This window comes from Malaclemys terrapin, chromosome 3 (genome assembly GCF_027887155.1).
Source record: "Malaclemys terrapin pileata isolate rMalTer1 chromosome 3, rMalTer1.hap1, whole genome shotgun sequence".
Lineage (NCBI taxonomy): Eukaryota > Metazoa > Chordata > Testudines > Emydidae > Malaclemys > Malaclemys terrapin.
Window position 1 is genome coordinate 5771665 of NC_071507.1, and position 15569 is coordinate 5787233.

Below are 15569 nucleotides of genomic sequence, written 5' to 3' on the forward strand. Positions count from 1 at the left end.
ATTTTGAAAGTTTGGTCCCCAAAATGTCAGATATCCAGTTTGTTTCTGATTAACTTTATTTTGGAAATCTCACAACACTAAGCTTTTTTTTTTTTTTTACAAAATTTCTGTTACCTCCAGGATTTGGCTCGATGTGAAATAACATGAGAATAGAATTTCTTGGCACATTCTGACACGTCTGTTTTGGGACTAAACCAGGAAGTGCAGAGACACACTAAAATTTAACCTTCTATGTTTTACTAAGAATCATTTACCATCGGATTTCGGCATCAAAACTGATTCCTTTGGGGCAAGATTTGAGAAAAAGTTGTTATTTTATTGAACTCGTTGGCTCAGTGCCTAATAAGAACAAGGATAAATCACAGAGAGAAAGAATGAGTTTTTTCATAAGAGTTTGTTGCTGACAATTAGATCATTAATATGAAATTCTCAGAAAATTCAATTGGTCAAAGATGTAAACTGCAAATTTGGGAGAGGCAAATCTGAAAGATTTCAAGTACTGTAGGCTAAAAACTAGTATGTGCTGTTACAAGCTAAGTATAAGTGATCTAATTAGCTGCATTACATGTTCTCATCAAACAGTGTTAAGCTAGACACACCTTTATCATCAAGAAGTGAGTCTAAAGATAGAGATGAAGAATGAATGGCAAACAAATGGAACAGAGAACAAGTTTGATGGTAGTGACAAAGTGTGAGGACATGGGAGTCTTCCTTCACTAATATGGTTAAGTATAAATAAAGTAACATTACACCTACTGCAGGTACCCATCAGCTCAGGTGTACAGCATAAAATTTACTACAGTTCAACAATTTGTTACTTAATATTTACTTATATAAAAAATTCCAACAATACTAATATAATTCATGCCATACTATGGCATTTTGTGCTACAGAAGAAAGTATTGAAGAAAACCTAGAAGTGTAACAAACTGAAGAATTTGTTTTTGACACACCTTGAATTTTACATCCCCTGTACATAGGGATGAGTCTATCCAGATCTTCTGGTGGCTCAGAAACTGGCTCAAGAGTTGGATCAAAGAGATTCAGCATAGCTGCAGCAAGCTGGAAACCAATCTCTTTTGAACTGAAATTGCTGTGTGTCCATTCATTTGCATAATATATATTGGAGAACTTGGTTAAAGGTCCTGCCGCTCTGATAGTAACGTCATTAGTATGGAAGTTGGCATCGATCACAAGTCTTCCATCATAAACAAGGCACGCGTCATTAATCGCCTTGAAGGTTTCATAATCCACTCCCTTGTTGGAAAAGTTAAAGAATGCCTAAAAAGATTTAACAAGTGTAGGTCATACTACATTAGTCATTGTCTAATACAATAAATGAGGTTGTGTGACTCATTATTTAATGTGATTTATTTTACAAACTACAGCACAAAATACAACATGACTTTGTATACCCTGATGTGGCCTATTGACCAAATTTTGAGATTAATTAAAAGGGACCCAAAGAGCTGAGATTTATTGAGCTAAGAGTATTCATAATTTCCTACTTTCTGGTTAACTAGATGTACTGTATTTTAATAGCTTTATATTATTTAGTCCTTTAAATATCCCGAACTCAAGTACATATTTTATCTTTGTCATTACAAGTATATGATGAAGAACGCAAGGCTTTACAAAATTCTCCTCCCCCCCCACCCCCCGCAACATATAAGCGGAACTGAAAAACAATATACTTGAAAATAACACAATTTCATGTCTTTGAAAGGGTATTTGTGCATTACATATATTTTTGTATGCTAAAGCTATAATATTTATGAGAAACCATAACTATCATGTTTGCCAGATTAGTTTTTATAATCTGTAGATATAATGGTATTCTATTTTTCAACTAACAAATGTTTGGGGTAATTTCAAACATTTATTAGTACATGAAGACAAATGAATGATAAAATATAAACTAGTCAAGTAAAAGATTTTTCCATCAGAATTATGAGATGCTAGGTTTCTATTTAAATTTTCTTGATTATACATCATGTGTTCTTTCTTCAACAAGGTTTGCATCTCTTTCTAACTTAACATTTTTTTAACTTATTATTTACAACACAAAAACAAAAGGGACATTCAATGAAAAAAACAGTTACCCACCTTTCATAACTGTTGTTCTTTGTGATGTGTTGCTCATGTCCATTCCATTCTAGGTGGGTGCGCAGTCACGTGCACAGTCGTCGGAGATTTTTGCCGTAGCAGAATCTGTAGGTTTGGCTGTGGTGCCCTCTCGAGTGCCGCGCTTATGTGTCGGTATATTAGGCACCACCGGCCCTATACCCTCTCAGTTCCTTCTTGCCGGCAACTCCAACAGAGGGGCAGGAAGGCAGGTAATGGAATGGAGGTGGGTGGGATGGGAGATGGGGTTTGCCGGAGGGCTTTGACTATTTTCAAGACCCCCTTGTGCACCGGCAGTGCAACATGTGCGGGGGCAGATGCCGAGAGCACATTAAACAAGGTGTCCAACTGCTCCTTCATCTCATCCATCTCCAGGCCCAAGTTTGTGACCACCTTTTGAAGCAGAGTCTGGTGCTCCTTAAAGTTGTCTGGCGGGCTGGCATGAGAGGGTCCTGAAACCACCTCATCTGGAGATGAGGACGACGACTGGACCACTGCAGGAGGCCCAGGGACATCATCACAAGTGGGGGAAGGAGGTTTTGGAGTGGGCACTCGCTCCTCCACTCTGGCATCCGATTGTGCTTCACAATGAAGAATGATGTGAAGGGGGCATCAGCATAACTGGCATACCCCCGCCCTCCAATAGGGCCACTGCACCAACCACTGGCCTTGCTGCCAGGATGGCATTGCGGCAGTTGACGTGGCCTCAGGTGCCCACTGTGCTGCCTTGGCAAGGGATTAAACTCCCTTTCTGTGCCGGAGGAATTCCCTTCTGGTGACCATGATGGGGCCGTTGATGCCTGAGTCTGATGGCTAACTGTCGCCGTGGGTGACGTAGTGGCACAGCTGTGTGGCTAAAAGCTGCGTAGTGTAGACTTAGCCTAAGTTACTAACTACACTACTTAACAGGTACTTACTAACGAACTACGGTGAACAAACTGTTTACAAGACACTTAGAGCTGGAAGAAAGGAGAGAACCACTAACCACTTGGTAGGCAAGGGAAAGGCCTCCAACCAACTGAGAGGGTGTAGAGCCAGGAGCACCTAATATCCCGACGCATGAGCGTGGTGCTCCCGAGGGCGGCACGGTTGACCCTATGGATACCGTTAAGGCAAAAGTCTCTGACGACTGTGCACGTGGGCGTGTGCACATCTAGCATGGAATCGACATGAGCAAGCAACTGAAGAAGAATAAAAAGTTAGTAAATTCAAAACTGATAAAAGGAAATGTTATCACACCACGTCTACTTAGACTGTGGAACTAATTGCCACTGGAAGCAGTTGAGGCCCAGAATTTAGCAAGATTGATAAAGGTATTAGACATTTATATGCATAGCAAGAATATCCAGATTATAATGAAAATTTTGGAAGGGTTATTAAACCTCATGCTTCAGGGCTTAAGCAAATCTCTAATAATTAGGGATCAGAATGAGACCGATGAGGGCTGTCAGATTATCCCACATCTGCCAAATGTGGGTTCTTGCTCCTTCCTCTGAAGCATCTGGTGGAATATAACACCCTGGGTGTCAAGCTGCAGGATTTTTCTAGTCAGCAGTCCCATTGGGGCCAATTGCCCCGAGGGCCCTGTAGAGGATTCCAAGGGTATAAAAGGGATGTGTGTGGCCCCATCTGCCCTTCAGTTCCTTCCCTACTTTTGGAATTCTTTATCTGAGACTTTAAAGAAAGGGGAGGGTGGGCAGGTAGTATGAATATTCAGAGAACACTCTCAAGGAACAAGTTAATGGTAAGCAACCTCTCTTTCTTCTTCAAGTGCCCTCTGCATGTGCCCACTTGTGGGAAATTAGCAAGCAGTTCAGCTCCCTAGGAAAGTGGACTGAGGCGTTCTAGGCAAATGAGGACTATAAAACTGCCAAAACTAGCATCAGCTGTAGACGGCAGTCCAAGAGTGTATTGGAAGTGGCCACTGTTTCACACTCCCACATCAGACTGTAGTGAGGGACATTCCCCCCCCCCCCGCAAATATGTACATTTACAGCTTCAAGCAAGAACGTTACAAATTCTACAAAAAACATGAGAGCTGCAATGGATGCTGTCTTCAAATTAGTTGAATACGTTTGATACATCTGGGTGAATGAACACTTGACTTGTCTTAATAGGGATGTAAAAGAAATACAGACAGATAAGAGGCCTATTCGAGGTGGAAATGGAGATGACTGGAGACTGAAAATGGGGATTTGAGGGTACCAACTGTCACAATAACATTTCACATAGGAGTACAGTTTACAGATAACTGGGTCATGTGGTTTGTGTCTCAGTACGTCTGGGCAGTAGCAATGGTTATGAGAAAAATCCTTTCCTCAAGTGTATGGTGCGAATGATACTCTGACAACTAGCAGAGCAAGAGCTTTGAGACACAAGGCTCCACCCCAAATCGAATGAGACACTGGCACAAGAGGACATATCTCCTGGGCAGATAAACGTATTCATCCACCTTGGGGTACTCACAACACAAGAATCCTGCCACAAAGAAATCCAGAGTCATTTGGAGCAGCCATGAAGGTAAAGCAGCTGCCTCAAGTAACCCCTGTGGTACATGGAGCAATCCTTCCAAAATCTAGGATATTGCCAAGTGAGTGAGGACTGTTGACCCAAGCATGTGAGGGTAGAAGCTGAAATTACAACCCATTCAATCTGGATGAACTCGTATCACAGTTCTGAATGTTTGAAGTGCAACAGATTGTTTGGTCAAAAACTACTTTTTTGATATAAAAAAAGAAAAAACACACTAGACATCTGAAAAATGCTCTCATCAATCATGTCAGCAGTCTAGATGTCCGAGTGTTCACCCAACATGATTCAGGATCAGTGGAAATTTGGATCAGGCCTTAAATGCAGACAAATTATAAGTAGGCTTGGAAGGATTAGATTTTTTTTTAATCAGTAGATTCAGACAAACGTCAATTTCACCATACACACACAAACTGACAAAAAATGTCCATCAATAATCAAAATTTACAGATAGGCAAAGTAAGAAAAATTTTGCTAGAGTGCTTATTAGAGTTTAAAGCTAAACATTTTGCACTGATGTGATGGTTTGTGTATTAACGGTTAAAAAGCTTTATCTTTTTTAATCTCAGTCTCTACTGTCATTAAATAATTATTGTCTGATTCCAAATCCCGTTGTCTGATCTCCCATAATTTCCCACAACTGTGAAATTTTAAGTGATAAAAATCAGCAAAAAAATTCTTAACCCATAATTTTGCACAACCATGAAAATTTAAATCGATAAAAATAGCAAAAAATGCTTAAAAATAAGCACTGACATTATCCATCAAAATTATTTTAAAAAATCAAATGCTGCCAAGTCCAATAATAAGTGAGGACAAGAAACAAGTTCAAAAAGGCGTGGAAGAGACTGGGTGAAACAAGGATTGATCAATAATAAGAATAAGCAGTTACAGAATTAAGATATGAACACACCTTGATTGTCCCACAGAGTTTTTAACATAGGTGATATGGCAGAAGCGAGACTTTTGGAAGAATGTTATTGAGGAGAGACTGGTGACTTGACATTAAGATTTGGAGAACGCATTCCATCCACATGGGGCAGCATGGAAAACAACATGCAATGGGAGAGGGAAACGAAGGGGACATGGAATTTGGCACCCTGGCACAGCAGAGGCACTGCAGAAGGAGATAAGAATTCCTATGATGTACTTATGCTTCTTCATACATGAAAATATTTAATCAACATAGTATTACTAAAGTAATACTGACAATGGTAGAGCTACAATTAGACTTATCAGCTGTGTAATATCTATGGAGAGGAGACAAGAAAATTGTACGTTCCAGTAGGCTGCCTGCAACCATGCATGACACTCTACAAACCACTTTGTCCCCTGGCTGGGAAGGCAGGAGGTTGCAATGAGACACTTCTCTGGAGCAGGCTCGGCTCCCCAGTGTCTGGGCTTCTCTCACCCAGATGACTGAGTGCAGAGCAGAGCCTTGCCAAACAGGGATGGGGCAGGGCCAGGAGGAGAGGAGACACAGTCCCTGATGTCAGCAGCAACTATAGGAGTACTCTTTCCCCCATCTTTGGGCTCAGAAAAGCATGGAGCTGGGAAGTGACCATGGCAGACTCATTGCAGGGGGAAAGCAGGGAAAGGCAATGATGTTGGAGGGACAAACAGAAAGGGAGAGACAAAAGAATAGGTGAGAGGGGTAAGTGATGGAACAATAGGGGCACTTTGAGGGGAGGAAGAGGGAAAGAATGAGGGAGTGTGGGGGAGATGGAGGGGAAATGAGGGAGTTGGTGGCAGAGCAGACTAAGGGCTCTGTGTGGGAGGGAGGGAGAAGGATAGGTTGAAGGGACTGAGGGATGGCTGGGGTAAGGGAGAGGGAAGGAAGAATGATGCATTTATAGGGAGGAGGAGGAGGAGAAATTGGACAAGTTGCTAAGAGGAAGAAGGAGGGGCGAGAGGGAATGTTTGGGGAGAGGAAAGGGTTTATAGATTCCAGGGGTAGAGAACTGGGAGGGAACTTTATTGCCGGAGCCTCATGAGAGGGCTTCCCCTCCAACTTGGTGGCAAACTTACTACACAAATGGGGAATGCATGCAAAGCAAAGACATGTCAAAATGGTCATGTGACTGCCTGTAAGTGCATATCCTGAAACTTAGACTCATACAAGCAGTTCTTAGTCAGACAACTAAGCCAACTGATAGGTAAGTGTTAAAGGACTGGCCCAAATAGTGCAGTGTCGATATTGTATGTTAATTGCAGTCCTGAATTTAGAGGGCTGATACATATTTCCTCCTGGTAAAGAAAATCTATTTAAAATAGTTAGAATAAGGGTAGGTTACATTTTATGCACATCAGTATTAACATTGCGATCTTACAATTTGACTTGAATTCAGTTTCCTAATCAAATTTAGATAACTATAGGTAGGAGTACTGCAAGTATTTAAACAATAGAAATATTTTAAGAATGATTTTGAAAAAATAATTAAAACTACCTGTCATTCAACAGTGAATAGCAGTTTGTATATCTGTTGATTTAAACACTTCTTTAATCCAAATCTGTTTGTAAATCTAAAATGGTTTTATTTGGATTTTTTAAAAAATCCCTCAGATTAATAAATGAATGTTAAATCTTCTAGATACACTGAAATCTAGATAAACCATCCAGGGATTAGCTTGGTCTGATTATATTTGCAGGCAGGGCAAAAGGAATACAAAGCATATACTTACTGTACATTGCAGTTTAAATGGTCTTGTATTAGTCGTGAAAGAAGCACATGTTATAGGATCTGGGTGGTCACCTTCATTCCACTGTGCCAATATACTGTCATAATAGACACACACATCATTCTCTGACAATGCCTCTTTAACAGCTTTTTCGATTGCGTTGTTGTTAAGGCAAGTTACATTTGAGCTAAGTGGTGGCTGCACAAGGTGTATGCGAGAACCATGAATTCCAAGAGATAGGAGGGTTTGTGCTGTGGAATAAATGTCAATGGTATTCCCATAGACAATGACATTCCCTGGGGGGGAAAAGGAAAAAAATTCTAAGACACACAACAACAACAACTCTATCAGTATAACTCAGACGATGATAATACAGAATTGCTCTCTTTGACCTTATCGCTCTGATACGATGAAGCAAACAATGCTACCTAGCAACAGTAACTAAGATAATTTAGTGAAGAATTTGTGCAAAACATCCCACAAAGTAGGCAAGTACTTATTACAGAAGTATGACATGCATTATGACCCCAGAACTTAAACTATGTTGATTGAAAACCTCTAAAATAAAAATCTTGTATCTTGCCCTTCCTTTCCCCTCTGTCCCTTTTCTCCATTTTGCTTATTTAAAGCATGTATTAGAGAGACAGGCTCGAAATCACAACATATCTATTTTCTCTACAAAATGTAGAAATATCACGTTAACAGGAAAACACTTTTTTTTTTAAAGTTTTGAAAATTACATAGAAATGGGTCTGGATTTTGTCCCCTCTTGCTGCAAGAGCTGCAGGAGTGGACTTCAGGGGGGAAAATCGTCATGAGGAATCCTTCACAGAGATTTCCTCTCGTTGTCCCATCAGTGGGAGAAGGGTGGAGGCCTCTTCCCTTGTGGGTAAGTATGTGGGGCCCACCTCCAAGCCTGGCAGATCTCTGGAGAGCTGCAAGAGGTCTGGGCAATCATAGGGAAGTCCTGTGCCTCTGTACCAGCTCTGGCTCCTGGTGGCTATCCCTTTGCCAGCTCTCTGGCAGCACAGCTCCATTTGAGCCATGCTAACAGGGGGGACCAATAGGCTGCAGAGGACCTCAGACTCTCCAGAACAGCAATATAAAGAGAAGGTACTATAGGTTGTGGCAGGAATTTTTCAGGTACGGGCCATAAAACTGGAAGGAGAAGGATGTGCATACCGCAGCCCCCCTTCCCCCAGCATGTCCAGTCTCCATCTCTTCCCTCAGAGTGAGGATTCTGGACACCACAGTGGAGGTTCTGCCTGATATGGGAAGAGGGGGAATGGTGTGGCAGAAGAGTCTTGAGTCCTCCCTGCGCACACAGAACTGGCCCATGGTTTGGTGTTCAACAAAAGTCTGTCGGGAAAACATGTACTTCAAAGGAAATCAGAGGGTTGAAACAGTGCAGCCATTCCAACAAGGCAGTAGTTTTCAACCTTTTTTCATTTGCAGCCACCTAAAAAATTTCAAATGGAGTTGTGGACCCCTTCGGAAATCTTACACGAAGGGGGGAGAGATAGCTCAGTGGTTTGAGCATTGGCCTGCTAAACCCAGGGTTGTGAGTTCAATCCTTGAGGAGGCCACTTAGGGATCTGGGGCAAAATTAGTACTTGGTCCTGCTAGTGAAGGCAGGGGGCTGGACTTGATGACCTTTCAAGGTCCCATCCAGTTCTAGGAGATAGGATATCTCCATTAATTTAATTTAAAAATTTATTTTTATTTAAGGTCTGCAGGCCCCCCAGAGGTCCACGGAGCACAGGTTGAAAACCACTGTTATATGCTAATGACAACTTTTTGTGGACCCCTTACACATAGTCTGCGGAACGCCAGCGCCGGTGGTTGCCTGCGCTCCCCACCCCTTTCCCTGCCCCTGGCCCCGCCCTTACTCCACCTCATTCCTGCCCCTGGCCCCGTCCCCATTCCAACCCCATCCCCAAAGCCCCCGCCCTAACTCCACCCCCTCCCTGCCTCTATTGGATCCCTTCCCCAAATCCCGGCCCTGCCTCTTCCCCCAGCGCGCTGCATTCCCCCCCCCTCCCTACCCCGCGAATCAGCTGTTTCGTGGCACAAGCCCTGGGAGGGAGGGGGAGAAGCAGGATGTGGCAGTGCAGTTGCGGAGGAGGCGGAGGTGAGCTGAAGCAGGGGGGCGGGGCAGGGCCACAGGGAGCTGCAATTTTTTTCCATGGGTGCTCCAGCCGTGGAGCACCCATGGAGTTGGCACCTATGTACTCTGGGCGATGGGGCTGCGAGCTCCTGCCGGGCAGTGCGGCTCTGAGAGCCGCCGAATCTAGTGTATTAAATTGCTCCCTGTAGGAATGTGCTACTTACAGAGCACCAAGACTGGCAGCCGTAAGTAGTACACCGTAAGTAGCACATTCCTACAGGGAGCAATTTAATACACTACAGCGTGTAGGGAAGGCGGTGCCTCCCCAAACAGCCTGGCCCCGCCCCCTATCTGCCCCCTCCCACTTCCTGCCCCCTGACTGCCCCCCTCAGAACCTCCGACCCATCCAACCTCCCCGCTCCTTGTCCCCTAACTGCCCCCTCCCGGAACCCCCCAACCCTAAACATCCCCCCAACCCTAAACAACCCACCCCCTATCCAATCCCCCCTGCTCCCTGTCCCCTGACTGCCCCGACCCCTATCCACACCCCCGTCCCCTGACAGGCCCCCTGGGACTCCCACACCTATCCAATTGCCCTTGTTCCCTGTCCCCTGACTGCCCCCCCGGACCCTCTGCCCCTTATCCAACCCCCCCACTCCCTGCCCCCTTACCATGCTGCTCAGAGCACCAGGACTGGCAGCCGTAAGTAGCACATTCCTACAGGGAGCACTACATTGGCCCTCCATATACTTTCAGAATCCTGATGTGGCCCTCAGGCCAAAAAGTTTGCCTACCCCTGCTCGAAGGCATTCAAGTCTGAGAAACCCACATATCCTAGCAATTTGGTAGGCCAAAATTTTTAGAGGAAAGGTCAGCTGCTGTACTCTATGTTGGCATTTCTATATATGCAAGATCAGAATTAAGCACTGGGTTACTCAAGAAAAATTAAAAATCTGTTTTATATAGTAACATTAAATGCAATACATTTGATTTCGGAAAACATTGTTCCTTTACTGACCTCTGTTAAATCAACAATTTATGGTTTCTGCTTATTACAATATTAGTGAATTTAGATTACAGTGCTTGTACTGTAGGAACTACAGATATTCATTATAGACTAAAATTATGTCCATCAGACAGACAGTAATTCCTCAAGATGTTTTTATTATTTAACTGCATGAAAATGCATCTGTGAGTAAACATAATAATATTCAGCAGAAAAACAGGAATCATAAATAAAGACCATCACAGTACTTTATCATTTAATATTACATGCCGTGTTCCACGACAGAGCATTCTCATCATTTCCTATAAGTGGAAATACAAGATTTCTATGACCCCAGCATGACCCAAATCCTTTCAGCTTGGAAAAATAAAGACCCAACCATATTAGACAGAGCAACAGAAGCTCTGCTCGGCGATTCGTGCACTGGAATTTTAATGCTACAGCATTTCTACAAACATGCTTTTAATAAGGCAGTAAACTGTCTTTACCTAAAGAGGAAAATAATTGATCCATTTTGGGCCATTAGAGAAGTTTTGTTCTTTACTTTACAACCATCCCACTTTTTTATTTTCATGGAAAGTGGAGAGGTAATAGCAGATGAATTTCAATTAGTTTCAATTAGAGTTATAATAGGCTACAGTGCATTAGGTTGCTGGATTTTATCACAGAAAGAAAGTTTACTTACTTTACAGTAACTGTGGTTCTTTGAGATGTTCTGTACATGTGGATCTACTTATGTAGATGTGGGAAGTGGTAGACATGGTATATCTTGACTTTAAGTAAAGCTTTTGATACGGTCTTTCATGACCTTCTCATAAACAAACTAGGGAAATTCAATTTAGATGGAGCTACTATAAGGCGGGTGCATAACTGGTTGGAAAACCATTCCTAGAGAGTAGTTATCAGTAGTTCACAATCATGCTGGAAGGGCATAACGAGTGGGGTTATGGGTTCAGTTCTGTTCAATATCTTCATCAATGATTTAGATAATGGCATAGAGAGTACACTTATAAAGTTTGCAGATGATACCAAGCTGGGAGGGGTTGCAAGTGCTTTGGAGGATAGGATTATAATTCAAAATGATCTGGACAAACTGGAGAAATGGTCTGAAGCGTGTGTGTGTTTAATCTATCAGTTTGACAATGACATTTTCACACACTCTTTTTGTGGATTCTGGAGAGACTCTGAAGTCCAAAGCGTGACACTCATGCTCATGAGCAGATCGGGCAGACAAATTCACTGGTGAGTATCTTGGGAGCTATCGCAGTAGTATGACACTTCTCCCTTGCAGCTAACCATTGATTATTTCTGTCCTCTTCTAAGGCTTGGAAAGTGCTGAGTGTTGTGTGTCGCCAGGCTAATCTATTTAATGCAGCCTTCTCAAGATTATTTGGTTTATTGTACCAAAGTGTATGCTGTTCTTGATGCTGTTCTTATAGTGCTTTCCGGGAAGGCCTTGATTCTGATGTCCTTGTGCCAATTCTCCATAGAAAATTTTTCTGGGGAGTCGATGTTCAGGCATCCTAATGACATGTCCAACTCAACTTGGGATTTTATTAGCATGGCCTCAATGCTTATGGCATTTGACTTTTGGAGAACCTACAGGTTGGTAATTTTGTCCTGCCAGCGGATCCCCATAATGGTGTGCAGAGACCGCATATGGAAGGCCTCTAGCTGTTTGATATGCCATTTGTATGGTGTCCAGGTCTCACAGCCATAGAGGAGAGATGTGAGCACAAAAGCATTATGAAGTTTTATTTTTGTTGAGAGGGTTATGTTGTGTGATTTCAGGACTTTGCTACGTAGCTTTCCTAATAACTGAGAAGCTTCTGTATCCTGTTCGTGATCTCTTTGTCAAGAGATCCATCATTGGAGATGTTGCTGCCGAGATAGGTAAAACTGTTAACTTGCTTTAGTTGGCTTCCAATAATGGATATGCTAGGGGATATGGCATGGAGCAGTGAACATGATTGGTGAAACACCAGAGTTTTCTCCAGGCTGATTGTGAGGCCAAACAATTTTAACTGTTTCAGCGAAGCGATCTACAATGCACTGGAGATCTCCCTGTGTGTGTGCTAGGAGGGCACAATCATCCGCAAAGTGTGCTTCTCTTATTAGTAGTTCTTTTACTTTTGTTTTTGCTTTAAGCCTTAGACTGAAGACTGAGCCATCTGTATCTGATGTATATGCCTCTGTTGAGCCCATTTGTAGCATGGTTGAGAACTTGGGTGAAGAAGAGGTTGAACCGTACAGGGGCAAGGACACAGCCTTGTTTGACTCCATTTGAAATAGGAAAGGAGTCAGTGAGATCTCCACTAAAAGGTACCTGACCTTTCATCCCCTCATGAAATAAACAAATGATCTTTACCCAAGTTTTGGTGGACAACCAAGTTTGCTGAGGATCACCCATAATCCATCTCTATTGACTGTATCAAATGCTTTTGTCAGATCAATGAAAACATGATGGTATTTGTAATTGTCAGGCTATGTTCTGCACACTTAATTAGGAGTCGGAGACCATTTTTGTTCATTTTTCCCATGCCATTTTTCCCAATGACTCCTTGCCAGTTAATGTTATCTTTACCTATTCTTGCACTGAAATCTTCTAGGATGATGAGTTTGTCACTCTGTAGTGTTGACATGATGAGAGAGTCGAGATCAGAGTAGAACTGTCCCTTAGCATCAGCGGGGCTTGTCAAGATGGGCGATATGCACTGATGATGGTAGCAAATCGCGACTTATTTAGTGGTAACCGGAGTTTCATGAGTCTTTTGTTAATGCCTAATGGAACGTCTTCAAGACATTGCAAGAGTTTGGTCTTGATGACAATTCCCACTCCATGGATTCTATCTTTGTGTGGTTCTTTTCCCTTTCAAAAGAAGGTGCAACCCCCAGCCAGTTCTGTAACAATGCCCTCATCTGCCAATCTAGTTTCACTGAGCGCTTCAAATACCAGGCTAGCTCTTTTGAAAGGAGATGATTAAAGATCTAGAAAACATGACCTATGAGGGAAGATTGAAAAACTTGGGTTTGTTTAGTCTGGAAAAGAGAAGACTGAGAGGGGACATGATAACAGTTTTCAAGTACATAAAAGGTTGTTACAAGGAGGAGGGAGAAAAATTGTTCTTCTTAACCTCTGAAGATAGGACAAGAATCAATGGGCTTAAATTGCAGCAAGGGCAGTTTAGGCTGGACATTAGGAAAAATTTCCTAACTGTCAGGTTGGTTAAGCACTGGAATAAATTGCCTAGGGAGGTTGTGGAATCTCCATCATTGTCTAACCTGCTCTTAAAAATCTACAAACACCTGTCACGGATGATCTAGATAATACTTAGTCCTGTCATGAGTGCAGAGGACTGGACTAGATGACCTCTCAAAGTCCCTTCTAGTCCCATGATTCTATGTTGTCTACTCCCCAATACAGGAGCTTGGGACATTTTCATTCGTTGTGTCCATCAGGTGTCGCACATGCGCCATGTATACCCTCACACACACCCCTCCTGAGGGCATAAAGGGCACAAAGACACCAACTGCCAGTCAGTTCTCTCAAACAGCCTTAGGCAGTGAACAACACTGTGTCCCTTCTGTAGTTTGTAGTTAATTTGTTTATACTTAGTTGTAGTTACTGTTTCATTTAGCCGTTGGTAGTAAAAAGAAGAAGAGAGAGCAGATCGGAGCAGGGCTTATGACAGGGCTTGATCTCCTGGCTTCATGTCATGCCCGTCCTATGGGGGGATTGTCTCTCTGACAGACATGCTTGACACATGTCTCTACTGTTTGGGTGAAGAACACAGCCCATCACTTAGGTCTTGTCTACACAATGGGGTAATGCGCTCAACACGGATGTGATTTCTAAAGTGCGCCATGTTGCGCATTAATTGGTCCATATACACCAAAGGTTGCCTAGTGCCCTTTAATGTAGTACTTTATCTAACAGCACTATGTTAAAGCACACCGGCAGGGTCTACACGGACCAAAAAGACTTCTTCGCTCCTAGCTCATCCTTCCAGCGCTCCAGTCACTAGAGTCATGATATCGAGCTCAGGAGCAATAAAGAAATAGAAAGAGACTCTATAAAAATCCATCAGAGCAGTCAGGGATTCCTGCTGTCTGAAGACATTTAGACTCCAAGCTGGCTTCCCAACACCAAGCTTGTCCCCACTACCGGGTAAGAGGAAGGGCTCCTCAAAGGAGCCATTGCTGCCAGCACAGGAAAAAGTGGGACCAGAATTCTCAGTGCTGCACCATAGTAAAAAGTCAGCACAGAGATCTTCATCAGTAACGAGGGCTCAAGGGCATAGGAGTGCAAAGATACATTTATTACACTGTACCATGGCACCAGGTTTATTGGCACTGTCCCCCATTGCTCCAGAGCACTCAGCACTATCTAGTCTGGCTTCTTCTTTGTTGGCATCCTCATTATTCATTAAATCTAGCTCAAAGAAGAACAGGAGTACTTGTGGCACCTTAGAGACTAACAAATTTATTAGAGCATAAGCTTTCGTGGACTACAGCCCACTTCTTGCTTATGCTCTAATAAATTTGTTAGTCTCTAAGGTGCCACAAGTACTCCTGTTCTTCTTTTTGCGGATACAGACTAACACGGCTGTTACTCTAAATCTAGCTCGGCATCAGTGGTCCCAGTCTCTGAAGATTCTTCAAACACAAAGGAAGACAGCAATAGCACCCTCAGTACAGATGCCTCTTCCAAACAATTTCTCAGCAGGGAGAGGTTTTATTTGTGTCCTTAGCAGATCTCAAGGTTACTCCAGAGCCTGAGTTACCAATTGTGGAGAACCTGATCACCTTAATTTTGGTGCCAGCTAAATCACCTCTGCAGGAAGAAACCAGGGTTTCTTGTGGTGAAAATTTCTCTGAGCCAACATGGCAGTACAATTAAGGATGTGAGCCCACTCAAATCCTACAATCCTCTGTTATGGCTCCAACATTAGTGGTTTCTTCATCCAACAATTCTAATTCCTCTTCAAACTCTGACAAGAGTACTCCACCACTATGGAAGGCATATTGATGATAAAAAAAGAAAAAGAAAATCAGGCAAGGATATAGGAAAGAACCTCCTGCTACATCTAAGGATTTTAACAGAGGAACAATGAGAGTCTAGTG

General features: G+C 42.8%; 1 protein-coding gene across 1 annotated transcript in view; it reads right to left on the minus strand.

Annotated features, from left to right (window-relative positions):
- The window catches only part of CFAP61 (cilia and flagella associated protein 61), a 184521-nt gene that overhangs the window by 45806 nt on the left and 123146 nt on the right, over positions 1-15569 (minus strand). The window contains exons 22-23 of the mRNA XM_054021574.1: positions 7336-7628; positions 954-1281 (exon numbers count right to left, since the gene is read on the minus strand). Of these exons, the coding sequence (XP_053877549.1) occupies positions 954-1281; positions 7336-7628 (621 nt within the window). The remainder of the gene's footprint in view (positions 1-953; positions 1282-7335; positions 7629-15569) is intronic.